This window comes from Myxine glutinosa, chromosome 7 (genome assembly GCF_964187855.1).
Source record: "Myxine glutinosa chromosome 7, kmMyxGlut1.1, whole genome shotgun sequence".
NCBI lineage: Eukaryota > Metazoa > Chordata > Myxini > Myxiniformes > Myxinidae > Myxine > Myxine glutinosa.
In genome coordinates, this window is record NC_136267.1 from 80,325,285 (window position 1) to 80,350,687 (window position 25,403).

At 43.5% G+C, this 25,403-nt stretch overlaps 1 protein-coding gene across 1 annotated transcript in view; it reads left to right on the top strand.

Moving 5' to 3' along the window:
- LOC137431348 (kinesin heavy chain) overlaps positions 1–25,403 on the top strand; it is a 172,233-nt gene that overhangs the window by 51,943 nt on the left and 94,887 nt on the right. Inside the window, exons 3-8 of the mRNA XM_068122579.2 lie at positions 118–191; positions 13,872–13,976; positions 17,689–17,737; positions 17,849–17,904; positions 18,616–18,703; positions 24,816–24,940. Of these exons, the coding sequence (XP_067978680.2) occupies positions 118–191; positions 13,872–13,976; positions 17,689–17,737; positions 17,849–17,904; positions 18,616–18,703; positions 24,816–24,940 (497 nt within the window). The remainder of the gene's footprint in view (positions 1–117; positions 192–13,871; positions 13,977–17,688; positions 17,738–17,848; positions 17,905–18,615; positions 18,704–24,815; positions 24,941–25,403) is intronic.

Consider the following 25,403-nt stretch of genomic DNA (forward strand, 5'->3'; position numbering starts at 1 on the left):
GCTGTTTGGCATTTGCATTGTCAATGTAATTGTTCCTTATGGTAGTTATATATTACCTGCTGTTTCTATTCACCTTGAGTGCTACGGTTAAAAATAAACAATTTTTTTTTTTTGCAGATGTTCTTGAAGGATACAACGGCACTATATTTGCTTATGGGCAAACCTCATCGGGTAAAACGCACACTATGGAGGTAAATGGACATCACACTGCACAGATCACATGATGATTGATAAAAGTGTACAAAGTAAAACGTAAATTAAGTGTGGCATTGTCAACTCTTGAATCATTTCAAAATGTCCACTTTAACTTGAATGGAAAGAAAAGCCTCTTTTTATTTCTTTGGGCTTCGACATTTCGAACTTTTAAGCACAAAAAGTGCAGCACAAATGAAATGGCAATTAAAAGTGTTGTCACCTCGGCGAGTGAACGATACCTCAATTGTGGTGTTCTCAAACATGCCGGGCTGGATGCAAACTCGAGGTCTTGGATTGCATGGTTGGGCCTTGTTTTGTAGGAGCGTATGTCTGAAGCAACCGTATGAAGCGAGTGTATGTCTCTGACATTGCTTAGCCTGACATCGCTTAGTTTAGTTTGTTCCTTAATTATTTTAATGGAATAAGCGTAAAGTACGAATTATGTTGTGGTAATTCAAGGCTCGTAATTGTGATGCTGTATTCGATATGTCGTTATATATAAATAGATAGACGACGTCCACCCCTTCTAATGACAGTGTCTAAAAATCACCAATCCTGTGAGCCTTTGTTTTTTGTTCTGCCCTTTCTTTTTTCTTGCTGCTCTTTTCTGCTTTTTCTTTCTTTCTGTTTTTTGTTCTGCTCTGTCTTTATGGCTCTTTAAAGACTTTGCTAGGCCATTAACATGATCCTGGAGCAGGAAATGTCACCACATTACACCATCCTTCTGCAGCACTTCTGCAACAATTGTCAGGGTGCAGTGCTGCACCATTAAACGTTCCCCTCAGCCAATGGTGAGTGAGAAGGAAGTGGTGCAGCACATCATAGATGACACACAAACCAAAGGCGATAAAAGGTAAGTGAACTGGTAGAAGATAAGTTGGCCGGAAGCTGTACTTCTTCACCACTCCTGTTCGGCCTGAGCCATGCCCTCTCCCCTCCTCGAGACTCAGCTACGAGGAACGTGCCAAGCCATTCTCCCTGTTAAGAAAGCTGGGACTGAGCTGCCAATACATCCTGTGGGATTCTACTGGGAGTACCTGTATTTATTCTGTCTTGTGGATTTCTTCTGTTGGCTCGACTGTGGTGTGAATGTGGGCCCAGATTAAAGCATTAGGTATTGAAGGAATCCTGTTAGTTTGTTGGTTTTTGGGCATGAGTGAATCATGTTGTGATTGCTTTGTGTGTATTACTCCCTGTGACCATTATTATTGTTGCAATTAAACATACCTTAAAATAAAATTTAATCCTTAAAATGATCGTTTTAAGGGAAAATGGCCTTAAAACGATCATTCATTCATTCACTTGGTAATGAATATACCATTATAAAATTAACATATATATATATATATATATATATATATATATATATATATATATATATATATATATATATATATATATATATACACACACACACACACACACACACACACACACACACACACACACACACACACACACACACACACACACACACACACATATATACACCACCGGTCAAAAGTTTTAGAACACCTCAATTTTTCCAGTTTTTATTGAAATTTACACAGTTTAATGTCCAGTGAATAACCTGAAATGGTACAAAGGTAAGCAGTAAACTGCTTGAGGTTAAAAACAAAGTTTAGGTTTACAAAAATGGGAAAATAATGTAAATTGCACAGTTATATTGTAAAAAAAAATGGCCTTCTTCAGGGAACAAGTAATGGGTTAACAACTTACAGCTTTTCTGCAGCAATGTAAGTAAATGAAGCCTTGAAAGTTGATGCAAACAATTCCAACAGGTGTCCCAACCTCTGCTGATTACTTGATTACAAACTGACAGTCTGTATAAAAGCAGTATTGGAACAGACTTATTACACCCTCTGAAGCATTATTTGGACAATATTGCACTGCAGGAAGTAGTATATTGTAAACTGGAGGAAACTCTGACAGGAAGAGGTCTGGCAGACCCAAAACCACAACAGAATCAAAAGACAAGTTTCTGAGAGTCAACAGCTTGCGTGATAGGCGGCTCAGGACAACAGCTTCAAGCACACCTTAACACTGGTCGAAGTAAGCAAGTCTCAGTTTCAACGGTGAAGAGAAGAGTTCGAGCTGCAGGTTTGACAGGTCGAGTGGCAGTAAGAAAGCCATTGCTAAGATGGCAAAATAAGAAAAAGAGGCTTGCCTGGGCCATGAAGCACCGCCAGTGGACTAATGAAGACTGGAAGAAGGTCTTATGGACCGATGAATCAAACTTTGAAATCTTTGGTTCATCACGCAGGGTTTTTGTTCGCCGTCGAGTAGGCGAAAGGATGGTTCCTGAGTGTGTGACACCAACTGTCAAACATGGAGGAGGAAGCGTGATGGTCTGGGGCTCTTTTGCTGGATCCAGAGTCTGTGACTTGCACAGAGTGACTGGCACCCTGAACCAAAAGGGCTACCACAGCATTTTGCAGCACCATGCAATACCCTCTGGTATACACCTAGTTGGTCAGGGGTTCATCCTACAGCAAGATAATGACCATAAACACACCTCTAGGTTGTGTCAAAACTACCTTCGAGGAAAATAACAAGACGGGAGGCTTCAAATCATGGAATGGGCAGCACAGTCTCCAGACTTAAACCCAATCGAGCTGGTTTGGGATGAACTGGACAGAAGGGTGAAAGCAAAGCAACCTACAAGTGCAGCACATTTGTGGGAACTTCTTAAACAGTGTTGGGAAGAACCTCCCGAACAATATTTGATTTCCATTGTAGAAAGAATGCCACGAGTATGTTCGGTGGTTATAGCTACAAAAGGTGGCTACTTTGCTGAGTCAAAAATTTAAATTAAATTTTGTTAAACAAAATGATTCTATGATTTCTTTTTTATCTCCAATTGTTTATTCATTCATTCATTCATATATTGAGAGATTAAACTACATAAATTTGAATAAAAACTGGAAAAATTGAGGTGTTCTGTATATATACAGTCACGTGAAAAAGTAAGTACACCCCATGTAAAGTTTTGACTTTTTCACCATATTTCAACATACAGCTATTTGATCTTAATTTCAACAATATTGAGAGATAAAGGTGATATAATATAACAAATATCATGAAACATTTACATTTTGTAGTCCATTGTATAATTTAAATAAACATAAATGCAAATTTCGCATGTGGAAAAAGTAAGTACACCCTTGGCTCTAATAGGTGGTATTGCTCCCTTTGGCAGAATCAACCTCAAGTAGGCATTTCTTATAACTGTCTACCAATCTCTGACATCGACTGGGAGAAATTTTTGCCCACTCCTCCATGCAGAATTCTTTCAGCTGTGCGATGTTTGAGGGGTTTCTTGCATGCACAGCTCGTTTCAAATCCCCCCACAACATATCGATTGGATTTAGATCCGGGCTTTGACTTGGCCATTCCATAACCCTCCATTTCTTTCTTTTCAGCCATTCCTTGGTGGGTTTACTGGTATGTTTAGGGTCATTGTCATGTTGCAAGGTCCACCTTCGGTTGAGCTTCAACTTTCCGACAGATGGCCTCACATTATCCTCGAGCACTGCTACAATGAAGAATTCATCGTGGATTTTATGATGGTGAGCTGCCCAGGCCCTGATGCAGCAAAGCTGCCTCAAACCATAATATTTCCACCACCATGCTTTTACAGTTGGTTTCAGGTTCTTGTGGTCAAATGCTATCTTTGGTTTTCGCCAAACATGTTTTCTGGTACTGTGGCCAAATATCTCTACCTTTGACTCATCTGTCGAGAGCACATTGTTCCAGAAGTGCTGGTCTTTGCCTAGGTGTTAATTGGCAAACTTTAGTCTTGCCCTGGTGTTCTTTCTGGACAGCAAAGCTTTCCTCCTGGCACACCTCCCATGTAGATCAAATTTGTGCAGCCTCTTTCTAATGGTAGAGTCGTGCACTTTGATATCGACAGTGGCAAGAGCTACCTGTAGGTCCCGTGATGACATTCTGGGGTTCTTAGAGACTTCTTTCAGCATCTTGCGGTCTGCTCTCGGGCTGAACTTGCTGGGGCGGCCAGGCCTGAACAAGTTGGCAGTTGTTTGGAATCTTCTCCTCTTGTCGATGATCTTCCGGACAGTCGAATGATTGATTTAAAATTGTTTGGAGATCTTTTTAAATCCCTTCCCAGACTCGTAGGCATATATAACCTTCTTTCTGAAGGCCTCAGAGAGCTCTTTTGCTTTTGGCATGGTGACGCCGCACACTTCAACAACAAAGAGCAAACCAAACGAAATGTCTAAGGTTTAAATAAGACAGGTTCTTCCAAGATCCTCTCTAACGATGTTCTCATCATTTGCACCTGAGCTGGTGCACCTGATTCTAATTGTAGGTATTTGAAGTAGTGATAAATGTCGGGGTGTACTTACTTTTTCCACATGCAAAATTTGCATTTATGTTTATTTAAATTATACAATGGACTACAAAATGTAAATGTTTCATGATATTTGTTATATTATATCACCTTTATCTATCAATATTGTTGAAATGAATATCAAATAGCTGTATGTTGAAATATGTTGAAAAAGTCAAAACTTCACATGGGTTGTACTTACTTTTTCACGTGACTGTATATACCCCGTGCGTGTGAGACCCCTCTCCCCCGTGCGTGTGACCCACTCTCCGGTGCAGTGTGCGTGATGGGGGCATGGAGGGAGAGGAGTCACATTCAGCTCTTGAAGTCTCATTTTACATGAGATGTAATTACACATTTCAAACTATTTCCCTTGTGCATGCACATGCATTCACATGTTATCAGAAGTAAATAAATAGTGTATATTACATCATTTGTGGATCTGATAAATTGCCATTAACCATTTTGTAAAACTAAATGTGCAGGTGCAGCATCTAATCCGGTATGTCCAAATGTCACACACGTCTATGCCCATGGGATTCCCACGGGTGACCCCATTAGTATTATATATTCGGCTAATGTGGTGTCTGTCCCACCCTGAAACACGGAAATTCTCTTCTGAGAAAAAAGTAGGAATTAAAAGTAGCTTCAAATTGATCTGAACCCATGGGAATTTTTTTTTTTTTCAATCAGATCAAAAATTGAACCTTGACTGTGTATAGGCAGCGGTGGTATGCTGCAAGGCGGTCTGCTTCATTCCCTCCCAATTTATTTTCTTTTCTGTTGAGAAATATCGTCAGCCTGGTGTTGGCTTAGCGGTTAGGGTGCCGGCTTGGGATCCAAGGATCCTGGGATCGAATCCTGGTCGATCGCTAAATTAACACCAGGGGGGGTTGACTCAGCCTGTCATCCTTCCGAGGTCGGCAAATTGAGTACCAGCTTGCTGGGATGAATGATCCCGGTGTGTACCCCGGTTCAGAATAGGTACACCGTATCCCTGCGCATCGTAAGAGGCGACTTAGGGTTGGCGTCAGGAAGGGCATCCGGCCATAAAAACATTGCCTCAAACAGGGAACCATGATTGCCATGGGGCCCGCAAGGCTAACCCCCGCTTTAGCGGGGAAAATGGCCTTAAAACGATCATTCATTCATTCATTCATTCTGTTAAGAAATATGCCACTATATATCTTTGCTGTTGAGAAATATGATGATTTTGGAATTTGATACGATTATACTCCATAGTCTATTGTTACGTACTCCTCCCCAACCCCCGGTCACGTTGTACCACCGAGCCCCGAGAGGAGTCACGGCAGAAAAATGTGTTATTCTGTATGTCAAAGATCAATGGTGAAGCCACACCAATTGTTACCAACAAACAAATATTGTATTAAGATCACGCAAGAATAACAGTACAACAACAATAGTAATCAATTGTACAACCAATATATATTTCCTATGATGGTACCATCAGGTTCGTACAATATAACTCACTGTGCTCCAAGTGAGCGAAAAGAAGAACATTCCCCAATGTCTCTATTCCGGTATCAAGCCCAAGTCGAGCCGCTCCAGCGATCGTCAGAACGATGTCCAATCGAGACCAGAATCCCGTTCGGATGACAGTCACAGTCACATGGCCAAAGCTGCGCAAAGGTGCCCTCAAGGCGATGGGGAAATCCAAAGGCGCCCTCCAGGCGACTGGGAAATCACACCCTTGGGTATGGACGTTTCACGGCTCCAAACCGGCGAACTGCAGATTTACCATCAAAATCTACGTGACACACACACACACACCAGATAAACGTCTGGATGCGGTGAAAATGGTTGAAGCGAAGCGAAAAACCTTGCGCGATGCGCAAAGCGCGCGAGTCAAAATGGCCGACGACCCGTTCTCGAGGCGTAACGGCACGACGATGATTCTCTTCGGAATCAACCGCCAAAACCTGACACGCAGGTTGATCTGTCACAGCGATAACAACCCTGTCGCAAGAATCCCTTTCCCGGGAAACCCGAAGTTCGCTCGTGACCTCCGTTCGTCAACGTTTGCTCCAGACCTCGAAGCAGCTCGGCTTCTTCCCCGACTCACTCGCTCCGCCTTTTCCTCCTCCTCTTCCTCTTCGTCATCATCCGGTTCCGGTTTCATTTAAAACATTGACTTTTTTACCTTTTGAAAATAGTAACCTCTATCTCACTTAAACGACAACAATAATAGTACATGGAATCAAAAATGTTTACAGTGGATGAAAACCACAACAACGGAAGTGACGAATCCGTAACGCTATACAGTATATATATATTAGGCTAATGCTGTCCGTCTATTTACAGTTAAATACTCCTAAAACAGGAAAAGGAGACAAAGAGACAGAGAAAATATATGTGAAGTTGCTTCAAATTGATCTAAACCTATGGATTCTCATACATCATGGATTACAATATTGTATCTATGGCTGAGTGAATGAATAAAACATACTCAAATGTAGCATTTTAATTATATACATATTCTAGGACAAGCCCATGATAGAAATACCATGATATAAAAAATAAAGCAAGCCTTTTATTCTTGCTCTGGTTGAAAGAGCTCAAAAACAAGCTTCGGTGTGTCACAGGCGTCTGCTCACAGTTCCTAATGTGTGTCACAATCGTCTGCTCACAGTTCCTGCTGTGTGTCACAAGCACCATCCATTCTACATGCCACACCTTCACCCTTTCTCCAGCGTCTCAAGAACCGCCCATTAACACCAAGCTTTCCTGCCAGCGAGCCAAAAACGTGCCGCACAAAGCCGCACATATTGGGACCTCAAACGCAGTTACTTTCTGTCTGCTGGACACAGTGACATATCGCTTATAACTCAATTTTTGCTCACCAGATTTTGAGAGGCATTGCAATGACTGTAACAAGCCAAATGTATGATACAGTATATGCATATAAGCAGTATGCATGTTTTTGCTTCATATACGTAATGTGGATTAATTTTATTTTCGGGAGCGATTGGGTCAGCAGTCTGTTACCTATACAACCACCCAAATAAAGGGATGTCAGAAGAACGTGTTGCATGCTTGGAACAAAATCGCCAATAGGGTGGGTATTCTGCTGTGGTATTAATCTATCTATAATTCCAGTAATCTCTGTCCGTCTGTACGTTTGTCTGTGACCGCTGTTTCTCGACAACCACGGGTCCGATATACTTTTAACTTGCCAGGTATATTGCTGGGGACCCGAGGATGTGCCTTTTCAAGGTTTCATATTAATCGGACAATTACTTACCGAGCTATGTCCAAAAAACGATTCAACCAATCAGAGAGCAGCGAACGATCGCGTGTGCCGAACGTGGCGGACACACTCTGCCTCGGATGGCACATTTGACAGCGTATTCATTTATTTCACGTTGGAAAACTATGTTGCCGTTAAACTATGTTTTAATAAAGTTTTAAAACTAATAAAAACGAATTTGCGATTCATTCGCTTTCCTGCGCGTTTGTGCACGCGATGGCGATTGCTTTACCAAACTCCGGAAGCCGTTCGCTTTGGACCAAACCATTTCATGTAAATAGAGGGGGGGGATATAATTTTAGATATAGATATAGTACGGGCAATGCCGAACGTGGCGGGCACACTCTGCCTCGGATGGCACATTTGAGAGCGTATTCATTTATTTCACGTTTGCAAACTATGTTGGCGTTAAACTATGTTTTAAAACTAATAAAAACGAATTTGCGATTCATTCGCTTTCCTGCGCGTTTGTGCACGCGATGGCGATTTCTTTACCAAACTCCGGAAGCCGTTCGCTTTGGACCAAACCATTGCATGTAAATAGAGGGGGGGGATTGTCACCACTCGCAAGCCGTTCGCTTTGGACCAAACCATTTCATGTAAATAGAGGGGGGGGATATAATTTTAGATATAGATATAGTACGGGCATGCCCTAGCGATTCATTCGCTTTCCTGCGCGTTTGTGCACGCGATGGCGATTTCTTTACCAAACTCCGCAAGCCGTTCGCTTTGGACCAAACCATTTCATGTAAATAGAGGGGGGGGGATATAATTTTAGATATAGATATAGTACGGGCAATGCCCTAGTAATCATAAAGATGATAACGTGTTCCCCCCCCCATTCCCTCCTGGTGGCTCTTGTAGGGAGGGGTGCTTCTAGTTGTAATAAATAAAAAAACAAAATTGTACATATGAGATTGCATCTTCATGCAATAAAGTGCAGATAATGCAACCTTTAGAACAGAGAACTTCCCCAGTAACTGGATTGGACGTGGTGGGGCATTACCCTGCCCTTCACAGCCTAAAGATGTGATGCCCTTGGACATCTTCTTATGGAGGTATGTCAAGGATCGTTTTCCAAACCTCTGTTGCTGATATTGCAACCATTCATTCAAGGATAACCAATTACATCAGCAGTGTGACAAGGGATATGTTGGCCAATACGTGGATTGAAGTGGATTACTGCTTGGATGTGCTATGTGCCACTAAATGTGCACATGTTTAGATGTACTGAAGAACACAAGCAACAATATGAACAAGAAAGAGCAATCAGAGATTGCAGACCCTTGCCAGAACGTGTTTTCAGTGGTTTTGAAGGCTTTTGTAGAAAAACAAATATGGCGGCCTAACTATGTGATCGATGACGTCATCTTTTTTTTTCTTCTCCAATTTATCCCGAGATGATGCTGAAGAAATTTCATCTTAATTGGATGAAGTTTTGTACTTGTCTATGACGTCGTAATGGAGGCACCTATGACATCATTAACATATTTTATTTCACATGGAGAGTTCTTTACAATGAGCCCTGTCTCAATTTTTGTCTATGCAGCGCTTTCCGAGATATAGAGGTGGAATTTTTTTTGGTTTTCCCAAGATGGCGCCCGTACCACGTGTCCTATGACGTCATAATTATCATTAAAAATTTTCGACAGGTGAAGTTGTACCTATGGTGAACATTTCCTGTCAATCGGACCAACGGTTGCAGAGAAAATCATATTTATTCTGTGCGGGCAAACAAACAAACAAACAAACAAACAAACAGACAAACAAACAAACGGACTCAAATGCAATACGCTCTCCTCTGGCGATGGTAATTATGTGACAAAATGCAAAAAAGATCGCATCATTGTATCTCTCTTTGATTGGTTGTAATACAATCTTGAAGCCGCAACAAGACTTTCTGGACAGCATGCACTTTGTTCCTAAGCCTAAAATTATCTTCATATAATCCATGGTAGATGGAATGACCCAATCATTAAATTATTTAAATAAATCACCAAGTTGTTGAACTCATTTTAGTCTCTTCTTTCTTAAAGTGCTAGGTGCATACAACAAATCAGATCCTTTAATGAACCTCCCAATTTTGAGCTCTTTCAACCAGTGCAAGAATAAAAGGCTTCCTTTCTTTTTTGTCCCCCGTCGCACCACGGAGCGAAAGGGGGACTATGGTTTTCCCCTCCGTCCGTGCGTCCGTCCGTCCATCTGTCCGTGCGTGCGGACGTGCATGCGTGCGTGCGTAAGCAAAGGACCGAATTCTGCTTTGCTGTGTGGGTGCAACTAGGCATAAGGAAGAACGCTATTTAAAATTGGGTCGCCACATCAAACGCCAAGATGGCCGCCACCATATATATGTCTGAACCCTGTGAGCGAAATATCTTGAAAAATAAACGAACTACTAACTTCTAATCTGGTGTGTGGGTGTATCTACGCATAAGGAAGAACGCTATTGAAAATTGGGTCGCCACGTCAAAATCCAAGATGGCCACCGCCATGTATGTCTGAACCTCGTGAGCGGAATATCTTGAAAAATAAGCCACGTACTAACTTCTAATCTGGTGTGTGGGTGTATCTATGCATAAGGAAGAAAGCTATTGAAAATTGGGTCGCCACGTTAAAATCCAAGATGGCCGCCACCATATACAGATTTTTTTTTTTTTTTTTTTGGATACTGAATCGAGGCTCGTGAAAGAGCTGACATTTACTTCACAAACAAATCAACCAGACAAACAAAATATATAAAAAGAGGGAGCGGAAGACAAGAGAATGGGAAGCGCACAAACACTTGAGAGCACACAACATTTAAGAGCAGGGAGATGTGTGGGAGGGAGAGGGCTTGGGGGGAGGAGGCGTGGGAGAAGTATAAAACACAAGGACACCAAGGACTTCCAGGACAGAAGTTGGTATTTCAAAAAGAGTATTTGGGGTGAAATTATCGGGGATAGAAAAGATCAAGGTTTTGGATGGGGGAAGATAAGAGATGGGTGGTGAACAGCTGTTTTAAAGACCTGGAGGGTGGAGTGGGATTGAAGAGAGTGGGGGAGTTTGTTCCAGAGGCGGGAGAAAAGAGGAATGAAGGAGTGAAGGTGAGCAGAGAGTCTTGATTTTGGCAGTTTAACCATAAGAAGGTTGCAGGCAGATCTTGTGCGACCTGTAGGAATATTTGCGGGACAGAGCCCAGAGAGAGCTGGGGGGGGGCAAGGCCAGAGAGGAGTCGGTAGAAGACGGAAAGACCACCAACCTGCCTGCGGTGAGTGAGTGAGAGGCCCTTGGAGTTAGCTTCATCGCGGGAGATTCCAATGATTCTGAATGCTTTGCTTTCAACAGCGTGAAGATGAGCGAGGTGTGAGGCAGGAGCACCAGCCCAGAGGGGAGAGCAGTATTCCATTGAGCTGCAGATGAAAGCCTTGTACGTGGTGAGGAGCTCAGGTGTGCCAAGGAAGGACTTCGCACGACGGAGGATGCCCAGTCGGCGACTGGCTTTGGAGACCAGATTTTAAATGTGGTTTTCCCAGGAAAGATCATGGCAGATAGTGAGACCCAAAAGTTTGAGTGACAGAACTTCTTGGAGAGGATTATTCAGAAAGTAGATGGGAGGGTTGTCCAGTCGGTCTTTTCGGAGAGACATCGTAAGAGTGTGAGATTTGTCAGGATTGAAAGACATGTTCCACTTGTTTGCCCAGTCTGTGATTTTGTCCAGGTCTGCAGAGAGTGAGGAGGCTGCAGACTGCCGATCTGAGGGATGAAGAATGGAGCGACAGAGAGTAGTCATCAGCAAAGAGATAGAGAGGATTTTCAAGAGAGTCGGAGAGATCAAGTCGGACTTGGCATTTAATATGGAATATTTTTTTTGTGGGGGTGAACTTCCTTTTCAAGATGTCTTAGAACCAAAAGTTCATTGGAATTATGTTGAAATTATTCTAGATTTTATTAATGTGACCTTTAAAAGAAACAAAAACCACATTTGACATTTCAAAACAAATAAATTGATCCTTGAAAGTGATGTAAACTGATATCGAACTCAATTCATGGACAGTACTGTGTTAAACTTCTGTACGTTTTCCAGAAGTATGTCTTTATTTTGCACATTAGCCGAAATTTTTTTTAACAAAAAGAAAAGTTAAATTACGACTGAGATTACGGACAGTAAAATTACAGTTCAGTACTTCGTGTAACCCCCACGAGCATTCAGGTGAGCACGTACACGTTGAGGCATGCTGTTCACGAGATTTGCCAAGGTTTGGACAGGAATCGCTTGCCATGCAGTGACAATAGCCTGCTGCAATTCACGCACAGATGTCGGCTGCTGGTCCAAGTGGTCGATTTGACGCGTTAATTCTGCCCACAAGTTCTGTATCGGATTCATATCCGGGGACATGGCAGGCCACTCCATATGCTCTCCACAATGGTCAGCAAGAAAGTGTTGGATCATGCGAGCACGATGAGGCCGTGCATTGTCATCTTGGAAGACAAAGTTTCCTCGAAAGGCTGCACGAGCAAATGGAAGCAATGTTTCTTCCAGAATGGCCCTGTACTTGAACTGGTTCAGGTTTCCATTCAGAACAACCAGGTCAGTTTTGCCCCCTGCATGAAAAGCAGCCCAAACGGTCACCCCACCACCTCCAGCTTGGACTCTTGGCACTATACAATTTTCGTTGTAGGCTTCATGCACTTGTCTGCGCACTCGGACGCGGCCATCTTGATGATAGACCAGAAATCTAGACTCGTCACTGAAGATCACGTGATTCCAGTGTCCTGGCTGCCATTGACGGTGCTCTCTGGCCCACTGCAATCGGCGCTGGCGGTGTTGTTTGGTCAGGCGTGGCTTTCTCAGGGGACGCCTGGCACGATAGCCTGCTTGAACCAGTCGTTGGGTTGACTAGCCTTCTGGATACAGGCAAATTTGTCAGTTGCTGCCACTCAGCCCTAAGCCGATTAGCTGACTTGGTATGGCCATTGCGGACTAACCGGTGCAGCTGGCGATCATCCCTCCTTGTGGTTCTGCGGGGGACGTCCTGGCCTCGGTATTGGAGTAGGGACACCCCTCTGAGCATTTCGTTTCAGGATCTTTGACACCTGACCTTGAGTGATGCCATACTGCCAAGCAATAACACGCTGTTTCATGCCGTAATTTCGTAAAGCCACCACCCCATGACAAACAGCATTGTCGAGTTGACGGACCATCTCCAGAGGAAGCGGCAATAATTTTTGGAGACGTGCAGCAGTTGTTTTCCACTAATACAGAAAGCAACAACCCTTGTATACCCGACTGTGAAGCCAATCATCAAATGCACCTGTCCGTACATTTTGCCACGCCACCTGTGATATAATCATGTTGTTGACTTCTTGCTGCGACAGACAATCAGTGACATGGTTCTTTTAACAAATAAATCACCAAAGTGTAAAAGAAACTCACCAGATTGATATACTGAGTTAAGAAAGTAAACCCAAGTCGAGAAAAAAATATATTCCATATTAAATGCTAAGTCTGTATATGTCTGAACCTTGTGAGCGAAATATCTTGAAATATAAACAACTACTAACTTCTAATCGGGTGTCTGGGTGTATCTACGCATAAGGAAGAACGCTATTGAAAATTGGGTCGCCACGTCAAAATCCAGGATGGCCGCCTTGCGTCCTCCACTTTGTCAACTCGCATCACTTCAACGACGGGGGACAGGCGTAACCGACGAGGCGTAACGCTTGTTTTTCTTTTTTCTATCGTGGTATTTTTTTACCATGGGCCTCTGCTCGTACAGGTATATAATTAAAATGCTACATTTGAGTAGGTTTTGTTCATCCACTCGGTCAGAGATACAAGATTGTAATCAATGAAGTACGAGAACCTTCTATCAATGCAATATTGGGAAGCATTCTTATGTCAAAACATTTTCTTGCTTGTCCGCATTTATGGTCATCGTTTTCACTCCTAATACCGGTTGTAACTTGGCCAGTCGGAGGCCATCCCCCATACCTGTGCTGCTCTTGACATAAGCTATCAATGCACAAGAGTCTGTAAATGGTGTTGTATAATTGATATATGTGAACTGTCGTTTGCAGGGAAAACTACATGATGCCGAGCACCTTGGCATCATTCCTCGTATCGTGGACGATATCTTCAACTATATCTACTCCATGAACGAGAACCTAGAGTTCCACATAAAGGTGTGCTGTTGACTCTGCAAAGACCCTGTGTTAACTCCTTGCAAGTGGGAGTCTTTATGATTTCCTTTATGATGTAGAGACAGGTTTTTCCAACATTATTCTCTCTGACCAATTTGACCTTCCACCTCCCTACTACTCTCATCATATCCTTTACTCATGATTGCAGGAATCATTTTGTGCTTTTACGAACGCGCATGTTTGACAATTGTATCACCTGACTGTTTTTTAAAAAGAGGCCATTTCCCTATTTTATACATCTGCAAAAGTGATCAATTATTTTAATCCTCATCAGTACCTCCTCATATGCTTCATACACCCTTCGTTGCAGCTCTAAATCCTGTTTCCTTCTGGCTTCCTTTTTTTTCATCTCCCCTCCTTCCCTTTTCTTTCCATTCTTCCTTGACTCAATTTTATATGCGTTATCTACACTTAAATCACCCCTTGGCCTCCTCCCCACGACAGTGGTTAACAGTACAGAATTCTGCCCACAAGGCATCAAACTTTTTGTTTGTTCAGCCAAAGCCTCCAAGGTAGCAGAGTAGTTTGTTTGTAACAGTCTCTTATTCTGATCAAAACGTGTCTCGGCCATGATTAAGTTATCATTTGCACGGGTTGTTTGTAATCGTCAGTGCCTCGTACTGCAGCCATTTGCAGATGAAACAAAGTGTCCTCCTGGATTCACTGGTTTTATATGCTATATATTGCTATAAGCATGTGAGTATAGAGAGCAGCAGGCATACACCACTGGGCCTTGTGGGGCTTTATGTCCCCCCCCCCCTTCCACCCACACTCCTCAACCCCTCCACTTCCTCAAGGAAAGGCAAGTGTGTCCATGCAACTAATCTTTACGTTCACGCAATCGCCTGAGGCCAAACGGTTTGAAACCAAAAAACCAAACACCAAATGCAAATAAGTAAATTATTCCACCAACAACGCATATTTGATCAGCACGTTTCCTAACAGAATTTTTTTTACCAATTCTCATTCGTATTTAATATACAGTTTATGATTCCAAATTGTGATAATCTTTTAAAATTCCAAAACGTGAGCCGAGTGGAAACATTTTGCTTTATTTTGTTTGCCAATAACTTTGTGTACTCTACGTGAAAGCGAGCACGTGATGGTTGACCAAGATATGAACAAACCTTTTATTAATTTTTATTATGCAGCTAAATCCCTTTCGAACAAAATGGGTTGGGACCAAGCACTTTTCGTTGGAATTAATTTTTCGGAGAAACGGAAAATTTAAACTTTTACTCCTCTAATTATTCTGAAACGACAGAATTCTGGCCACAAGGCATGAACATTTTGGCTTGGACAGCCAAAGTCTCCAAGGCAGCAGAGTAGTTTGTTTGTATCAGTTTGTTATCCTGATCAAAACGTGTCTCAGCCATGATGATGATATAATTTGCACTGGTTGCTTGTAATCGTCAGTGCCTTATACTGCAGCTATGTGCAGATGATACAAAGTATCCTTACGGATTCACTGATTCTATATGCTATGGCATTAATAATTAACTGGTTATTAATATTGATAACTTAGGAACATTGGAGTGGTTTGACCTTCATTTCACGTTTATTAATATTAATGTTTTACTGTGCTGCCAGATGTCCAATAATTTGGCAAATAATTAATAAATGCTAATTGTGTGTGTGTGTGTGTGTGTGTGTGTGTGTGTGTGTGTGTGTGTGTGTGTGTGTGTGTGTGTGTGTGTGTGTGTGTGTGTGTGTGTGTGTGTGTATATATATATATGTACACACACACACACCGAGTGCTCATATGCTCTCCCTAATTAATTATTTGGTGGTGGTGGATGCGTCCGAGTGGATTAAAGCCAATAGATATACGTCTTCACCACTTGCTAGTCCAGATATACGTCTTCACTTGCTAGTGACGACAAAGGGCTGGGACCGGAAGATGTGAGTAAAGGTGGCAGTGGCAGTCGGCATCAGAGAAGGTGTGGGACTGTGACTGCTACATCCCTCGGAGCACTTAGAAGCTCTCTTAAAGAGTTCTTGCAAGGTTAATTGTTTCACTGATGTACCATCATCTTCACTAAGATTTGTTTCCAACTGGTGCATTGTCGTGATTTCTTGCTGAGAGTACTTGGATCGAGATTTGCAATACTCAATGAGGGCCCTTTCAGCCTGCAGCACACCACAAAAATTTTTAGGCACTATATCACTATCACTATCTTCACGATATCGGAGTTTTCTCGTACAGTTGTGGGGTTTAGCACAGAGTCAACTCACGAACTACATGGCGACAAAGTAGAGTATTTTTTCATCGGCATATTTGAACATTTCCAGTTTGTTTTACCAACTTTTTATTTTTCAGTGCAAGAGGATTTTTGGAGAAACCAACGGAAGCTTAACAGAAGCCTCTGCTCAGTGAAAGACACATGAAAGCCCACTTGGAGTTTGCAAAAAAGCACCTAACGTACTCTCAGACTGTGAGAAACAAGATTCTGTGGTCTGATGAAACCAAGATTGAACTGTTTGGCTTCCGTCTGGCCACTCTGCCATAAAGCCCAGATCGGTGGAGTGTTGCAGTGATGTTTGTCCTTCTGGAAGTTTCTCCCATCTTCACAAAGGATCTCTGGAGCTCAGCCAGAGTGACCATCGGGTTCTTGGTCACCTCTCTTACCAAGGCCCTTCTCCCCCGATTGCTCAGTTTGGCCGGGCGGCCACCTCTATGAAGAGTCCTGGTTGTTCCAAACTTCTTCCATTTAAGAAGTATGGAGGCCACTCGGCTCTTGGGAACCTTCAGTGCAGCAGAATCTTTTTTGTAGGCTTCCCCAGATCTGTGCCTCCACACAATACTGTCTCTGAGCTCTGCAGGCAGTTCCTTCGACCTCATGGCTTGGTTTTTGCTCTGATATGCATTGTCAGCTGTGAGACCTTATATAGACAGGTATGTGCCTTTCCAAATCATGTCCAATCAATTGAGTTTACCACAGATGGACTCCAATTAAGGTGTAGAAACATCCCAAAGATCAAGAGAAATGGGAGGCACCTGGGCTAAATTTCAAGTGTCATAGCAAAGGGTATGAATACTTATGTCAATGTGATATTTCAGTTTTTTCTTTTCAATGAATTTGCAAAACTTTCTAAAATCCTGTTTTCTCTTTGTCATTATGGGGTATTGAGTGTAGATTGATGAGGGAAAAAATGAATTTAAACGATTTCAGCATAAGGCTGCAACATAACAAATTGTGAAAAAAGTGAAGGGGTCTGAATACTTTCTGAATGCACTGTGTATATATATATATATAATTATTTTACAAAAACTGCCATAAAACTAGCAAACACATAAGCAATAAGCATGCATTCTGAGGTGCTGTCGGTTTCTGTGTTGGTGGCATCATCGAGTGCAGTCATATCCCATCTGTTAACATTTGCTTGTAGACATGTGGACTTTTGTCTGGACGATGCTTTTCGAAAAGAGTTGGCCATTGTTTGCCGGCTGACTTCTTGAGGTATTTGCTGGACCCGGCATATGAATGGAGATGAAGGGTTGCTTCGCTCCACTGATAATTGACGGCCAGCAGTGGCTATGCCACTGAAGGGCCCCAGAAGGAGAGAGTTGCCACCTTCTTTCGGGCTTTCTTTCCGAATTCTACTTTATTATTTTCACGATGCAGTTCGTGAAGTGCCAGTCAGTGTCTGACATAACATTTGGACATTTTTGTTACGTTGCCTTTACTTGTAGGTGTCATACTTTGAAATTTACATGGACAAGATTCGCGATCTTCTCGATGGTGAGAAAGATATCATGTTCATCAATGAAGGAATGAATGCATAAATTGACTTGCTTTGGAAAATTAGCATTAAAATCAGATTTTGTATTCAACCTTTTCTTCTCCGGACAGTGTCAAAGACAAACCTCTCTGTACATGAGGATAAGAATCGTGTCCCATATGTGAAGGTAGGTAGAAAAAAGAAATTGAATGTTGTAACTTTGAGTGCATTCCTTCTTTACTCATGCCATTGAACTGCCACTCTGTTGCTGTATCTCAAATCACATCGTCATTCCAATGAAGACATAAAGCCAGCTGTCCAATGGGATCTTTAACATCTACCAATTTGAACATGAATGACGATGGTGTTGGATTAGCGGTTAGGGTGCCGGCTTGGGATCCTAGGATCCTGGGTTCGAATCCCGGTCGATCGCTGAATTAACACCAGGGGGGTTGACTCAGCCTGTCATCCTTCCGAGGTCGGCAAATTGAGTAGCAGTTCACTGGTAATTCCCTGTGTGTCGCAGAGGTGACTAACAGTGTTGGCTGCAGGAAGGGCATCCGGCCATAAAACATTGCTTCAAAGTCTAGGTGTATTTTGCAAAGAGTAGACTATTGTGTTTTACACTTGCCAAATTCTCTAGATGGGATTACCTGTGTAATTGACACAATCTGCGGTAGGTGGAAGTCCTTTGTTGTTGCTAGGGCTTCTACATGATGGACAAATGATCTTTAAAATCTCTCTTAATAACGTTGTGGTCTTAATGTTGTACTCCCAACATTATTTTGATCTTGTGAGGATGTTTGCATTTTACATGCAGCTTTTGTTTTAAAATTTGTGGAGCTTTCATCACGGTACTTGGACCCTGCATGTCTGATGTGTGGCCGTTTCTTGCTAGGGATGCACGGAGCGCTTTGTATCCAGCCCTGAAGAGGTCATGTTTGTCATTGATGAGGGGAAAGCCAATCGGCATGTCGCAGTTACAAGTGAGTTGTGGACATTGAGGAGCAATGTTGAAGAGGATCTAAAGTTGAAGAGCCTTGACAGTTATTGGCAAATTAAAAAAATTCCAAATGTGACCTGATTGGAAACGTTTTACTTTATTTTGTTTGCCAAGAACTTGTGCACAGTACATGAAAGTGAGTACATGAGGGTCCATCAAGATTTGAACAAATGTGTTTATTAATTGTACTCGGAAGAGTACCCATCCCAAGTGGCAGGAAAAGCTGGCAGAGGATGCCCTTTCCCTCTCTCTTCCTTCTCCACTCTCTCTCAAGTCGACTTAAGAGTTTAAAAAAAATAAGTCTTCTCCCCAAATCGTCAGTTGTGTACATAATCGCGAAGTGGTCTGAAGTAACACCAATCATAACAATTGATTTGGCATACCATCGAAAAGCACCTTGAGAGGGGAAGATAACTCTGTTATGGATTATTACAGACTTGGCATTTAATATGGAATATTTTTTTTTTCTTGACTTGGGTTTACTTTCTGAACTCAGTATATCAATCTGGTGAGTTTCTTTTATCCTTTGGTGATGTCTTTGTTGAAAGAACCATGTCACTGATTGTCTTTCGCAGCAAGAAGTCAATAACAGGATTATATCACAGGTGGCGTGACAAAATGTAAGGACAGGTACATTTGACGATTGGCTTCACAATCGGGTATATAAGGGTTGTTGCGTTCTGTATTAGTGGAAAACAACTGCTGCACGTCTACAAAAGTTATTGCCGCTTCCTCTGGAGATGGTCCGTCAACTTGACAATGCTGTTCGTCATGGAGTGGTGGCTTTACGAAATTCTGGCATGAAACAGCGTGCTATTGCTCGGCAGTATGGCATCACTCAAGGTCAGGTGTCAAAGATCCTGAAACGAAATGCTCAGAGGGGTGTCCCTCCTCCAATACCGAGGCCAGGACGTCCATGCAGAACCACAAGGAGAGATGATCGCCAGTTGCACCGGTTAGTCTGCAATGGCCGTACCAAGTCAGCTAATCGGCTTAGGGCTGAGTGGCAACAACTGACAAATGTGCCTGTATCCAGAAGGCTAGTCAACCAACGACTGGTTCAAGCAGGCTATCGTGCCAGGCATCCGCTGAGAAAGCCACGCCTGACCAGACAACACAGTCAGCCCCTATTGCAGTAGGCCAGAGAGCACCGTCAATGGAAGCCAGGACACTGGAATCACGTGACCTTCAGTGACTGGTCTAGATTTCTGGTCTATCGTCAAGATGGCCACGTCCGAGTGCGCAGCAAGTGCATGAAGCCCACAACGAAGATTGTATAGTGCCAAGAGTCCAAGCTGGAGGTGGTGGGGTGACCGTTTGGGCTGCTTTTCATACCTTTAGAGGCCGTTTGGGCTGCTTTTCATGCAGGGGGCAAAACTGACCTGGTTGTTCTGAATGGAAACCTGAACCAGTTCAAGTACAGGGTCATTCTGGAAGAAACGTTGCTTCCATTAGCTCGTGCAGCCTTTCGAGGAAACTTTGTCTTCCAAGATGACAATGCACGGCCTCATCGTGCTCGCATGATCCAAAACTTTCTTGCTGACCGTGGTGTAGAGCATATGGAGTGGCCTGCCATGTCCCCGGATATGAATCCGATAGAGAAATTGTGGGCAGAATTAACGCGTCAAATCGACAACTTGGACCAGCAGCCTACCTCTGTGCGTGAATTGCAGCAGGCTATTGTCACTGCATGGCAAGCGATTCCTGTCCAAGCCTTGGCAAATCTCGTGAACAGCATGCCTCGACGTGTACGTGCTCTCCTGAATGCTCGTGGGGGTTACACGAAGTACTGAACTGTAATTTTACTGTCCGTAATCCTAGTCATAATTTAGCTTTTGTTGTTGTTGAAATTTTTTTTGGCTAATGTGCAAAATGAAGAGATACTTCTGGAAAACGTACAGAAGTTTAACACAGTACTGTCCGTGAATTGAGTTCGATATCAGTTTACATCACTTTCAAGGATCAATTTATTTGCTTCGAAATGTCAAATATGGTTTTTGATTCTTTTAAAGGTCACATTAACAAAATCTAGAATAATTTCAACATAATTCCAATTAACTTTTGGTTCTAAGTCATCTTGAAAAGTAAGTTCACCCCCACAAAAAAAATATTCCATATTAAATGCCAAGTCTGTAGATGGAATCTGCATCACTCTTTCATCATATCAAACCTCTGTGATACGATGATAGAGTCGAGGGAGTTATTATCAGTGCAGTTCATAGACTAATACTCGGAAGAGCAGTTTCACATGTCTCATCACTGGTCATTGCACAGAGTTGTATGGCACGTTGCAATGAACGGATATCCGTTATTTTGGGGGGGCGGGGGGGGGTTTAAGAAATAAAAATGATAAAAATATATGTTTTCATGACAACCAGGTCATAATCATTGAGAAGAGCTTGGAAAATTCAGAGATGCACTAAGGGAAGGAATGCCACAGAATTCTCCCTCAAACCTTTCAAAAATTATCAGATGTTGGAAGGATTAACTAGGATGTGGTTAGGGTAGAGGGAAGCCCTACAAGACATGAACCTCATGGTTATATGGAACAGTATCCTGAATATCTGCACTCAAGGGCTCTGTCTGACAGTGTCGAAGGAAATTGCTTTTAAAAATGTGCAGTGCACTGACCAAAATAGCCAAAGAGGTTTTATCACTATGTTGCATTGATGGGCAATGTAGATTCGCTTCATGCCGTGATTATGAAGAGGGGGTGAGGGGGTAGGAATTGGGAGGGGAGGAGGAAAGGGGAAAGGAGGAGGGAATGGAGGGTAGGGGAGGATGGTGAGGAGTAGGGGAAGGGTAGCGGAAAGGGAGGTGTAGTAGGGAAGGGGGATGGGTGAGGGGTGGGGGAATCAAGGAAATGGGGGAGAGGGGGCAAAGAGTAGATGGGGACAGGGGGAATGGAGAGTGGAGGGGAGGAGAGTGGTAGGGATGGGTGGGGGAGGGGAGGGAATTGGGAGGAATCGGGCGTCCTGCGGAGAATGGAGAAATCGGGCGTCCTGCGGAGAATGGAGAAATCGGGCGTCCTGCGGAGAATGGAGAAATCGGGCGTCCTGTGAGAATTATCTCTGCCATCTTTCGTCACCCTTAAGGAGACCTTGTTCCCTTAAAATACATTGTGGATATAATATACTGTACCTGCTTGACTTGTGCGTTACATCTCTGTACCACTTCCTGCTTGAAGGGCATGTGTGAACAGTCCAGTTATTACTGAAGGAGTGGAAAAATGGCTTATATTGTGCTTCTCCCAGAAGTATAAAAGAGTTTGTTTTTTTTTTTTTTTTTTTTTTTGTATACAAGGTCGAGGCTCGTGAAAGAGCGAACATTAATCACACAGAAAGACAAACCGACACATAAAACATATAACATAGGGAGCGGTAGACAAGATGGGGAGAGAGGGGGAAGGACACAAACACAACATTTGAGAGCAGGGACCGAGAGACATGGAGACATCGAGAGATCTGAGAGAGGGCGAGGGCTTTGGGGGGGAGGGCGTGGGAAGGGGGCGGTGGGAGAGGTATAAAACATATGGACACTGCCAGGACTTCCAGGAAAGAAGTTGGAATTTCAAACAAGGTGGATCTGGGGTGAATTAGCGGGGGTAGAAAAGATCAAGGTTTTGGATGGGGGAAGATAAGAGATGGTGGTGAACAGCTGTTTTAAAGACCTGGAGGGAGGAGTGGGATTGAAGGGAGTGAGGGAGTTTGTTCCAGAGGCGGGAGAAAAGAGGAATGAAAGAGTGAAGGTGAGCAGAGAGCCGAGATTTCGGCAGTTTAACCATCAGAGGGTTGCTGGCAGATCTTGTGCGACCTGTAGGAATATTTGGGGGACAGAGCACAGAGAGAGCTGGGGGTGCAAGGCCGGAGAGGAGTCGGTAGAAGACAGAAAGACCACCTACCTGCCTGCGGTGAGTGAGTGAAAGGCCCTCAGAGATAGCTTCATCGCGGGAGATTCCAATAATTCTGAAAGCTTTGGTTTCAACAGCGTGAAGCCGAGCTAGGTGTGAGGCAGGAGCACCGGCCCATAGGGGAGAACAGTATTCCATTGAGCTGCGGATGAAAGCCTTGTATGTGGTAAGGAGCACAGGTGTGCCGAGGAAGGACTTCGCACGACGGAGGATGCCCAGTCGGCGACTGGCTTTGGAGGCCAGCTTGGAAATGTGGTTTTCCCAAGAAAGATCATGGCAGATAGTGAGACCCAAAATCTTGAGCGACAGAACTTCTTGGAGAGGATTGTTGAGAAAGTAGATGGGAGGGTTGTCCAGTCGATCTTTTCGGAGAGACATAGTAAGAGTGTGAGATTTGTCAGGATTGAAAGACATGTTCCACTTGTTTGACCAGTCTGTGATTTTGTCCAGGTCTTCAGAGAGTGAGGAGGCAGCAGACTGCCGATCTGAGGGAAGAGGAATGGAGCGGCAGAGAGTGGAGTCATCAGCAAAGAGATAGAGAGGATTTTCGAGAGAGTCAGAGAGATCATTGATGAAGACCAGAAAAAGCACGGGGCCCAGAACACTGCCTTGGGGAACTCCAGCCTGAACAGGAAGAGGAGATGAGAGAAACCCATTCAGGGCCACACGTTGACGACGACTAGAGAGGAAGTCCGCCAGCCATGCGTGGAGATTTCCATGGATACCAAAGGAGGAGAGTTTGTTGAGCAGAGCGGGGTGCCAGACCGTGTCGAAGGCACGTGATATGTCGAGGGAGACAGCTCTAATTTCCTGTTTGGCATTGAGGACCTCCATCCATTGTTGAGACAGCAGAAGCAGCATGTCCAGAGTAGAGTGACCTGGTCTGAAACCAAATTGATGATCAGAGATCAAGCCATTGGAGAAGAGGAAAGATTTCATATCCGAAGCAATGATGGATTCCATGACTTTGCTGATAATTGGGAGAAGGCTGATTGGTCTGTAGTTGCTAGGATCTGTTTTCGCACCTTTTTTGTGCAAAGCGGTGATGTTGGCTGATTTCCAAGCAGATGGCAGTTGACCTTGAGCAAAAGAGAGGGTGAAGAGAACAGAGAGAGGGTGAGATAGAGCAGCAGAGCAGGATTTTAGGACCCGTGGGCTGATGCCGTCGGGTCCAGTTGCGGAATCAGAGTCGAGGGTTGACAGAAACTTTTCCACCTTGTCAGGAGGAAAGGACACGGAGTCCAGGAGCAGCAGGGTACGACTGGGTATGGTGGGTACAGAGAGGGATGGGTTTGGGACACAAGATTTAGAGGCAAACACAGAGTTGAGGCATTCAGCTTTTTCACGTGCGGAGTCAGCTGTGTAGCCGTTTGAGGTAAGGGAGGGGATGGAGGGGGAACAAACACCAGAAACGGATTTGACCAGACGCCACCAGGATTTGGAAGAGGGAGACAGATAAGAGAGTTCGGTCTTGAGAACGGAGAGATATTGTTTCCTGGCTCTCCTGAGGGTGGACACACACTTGTTTCGGGCTTTGTGAAAGGAAATGAGATTTCCTTCCGTTGGATTTGCTTTCCAGGAGACGAAGGCAAGTTGTTTCTGGGCAACAGCCTCACCACAAGATTCCGTGTACCATGGACGGGAGGAAGGGTAAGACAACTGAAGACGAGATGGGATAAATCTGTGCATGAGAGAGAGCAATTTACTTTGGAAGAATTCCCAGGATGAGTTGATGTCAGAGGTGGTAGAAATGGGAGACCAGTCCAGATGATTGATGGCTGCTTGAAGACCGTGCCAGTTGGCCTGAGTGAAATGCCAGACTCGTCGATGCTGAGCAGGCTCCCTGAGGATGGTCAGAGAGATGTCCACTTTAACAAGGACATGATCAGATGATCCGATCGGAGCAGAAGAAGAGCAGCAGACATTTTCAGGGAAGTTAGTCATAACCAAGTTAGTCATAACACAGTCATAACCAAGAGTTCGTGAAACTTTCAGGCTTGCGTGTCTCTGCAATAATGTCACCAATAATACTAATTAAGGTGTCCCAATATTATTGATTACATTGTGAAAACTATGCCCTTTTACACACATTTCGAAGTCTATTGCAAGCTCTGCTGTGACCATTTTTCTCGAGGCCAATATGTATTCCTAGCTAGTTTCTGTTTGCTTTTATGCTTGCTAACAGATATGAATGAACACAGTTCCCGAAGCCACAGCATCTTTCTGATCAACGTAAAGCAGGAAAACGTTGATACGGAAACCAAACTCAGTGGGAAACTCTGTTTGGTTGACCTTGCTGGCAGTGAGAAGGTGAGATGAACATTTTTAAACCTCTATTTTTGATTCCATGTTCAACCAGGTGGTACTCTGTGGTCATGGTGCATCATAAAGTATTCCATGATTTTGAAGTGGTTGTTTGTCCTATTTTAGTGTTTTGCTTTTGGATGCATCGTCGTAATCAAATTATTTACCTATTCTGAGATGCACAGTCATGACCATATATGTCCTGTTTGCACATATGGCATTATTCCACTTTACTGCCCCCCCCCCCCCCCCCACCACCCCTGCACATGGACATGCATATGCACACACAGACCCATAATTGGCTCCTTAAATCTTCCTTCTTTTCCCTCTTTTTACTTGATCTCTAAATTTCCCTTTTCTTTTGCTTCCTCCCACACTCTTTTACCTTGCCCTCCTCTCCCTCCTCTTCTATAACCATCCATTTTTTTTCACAATTTGTCCTCGCCAACCACCCCTCCTCCTCATTCAC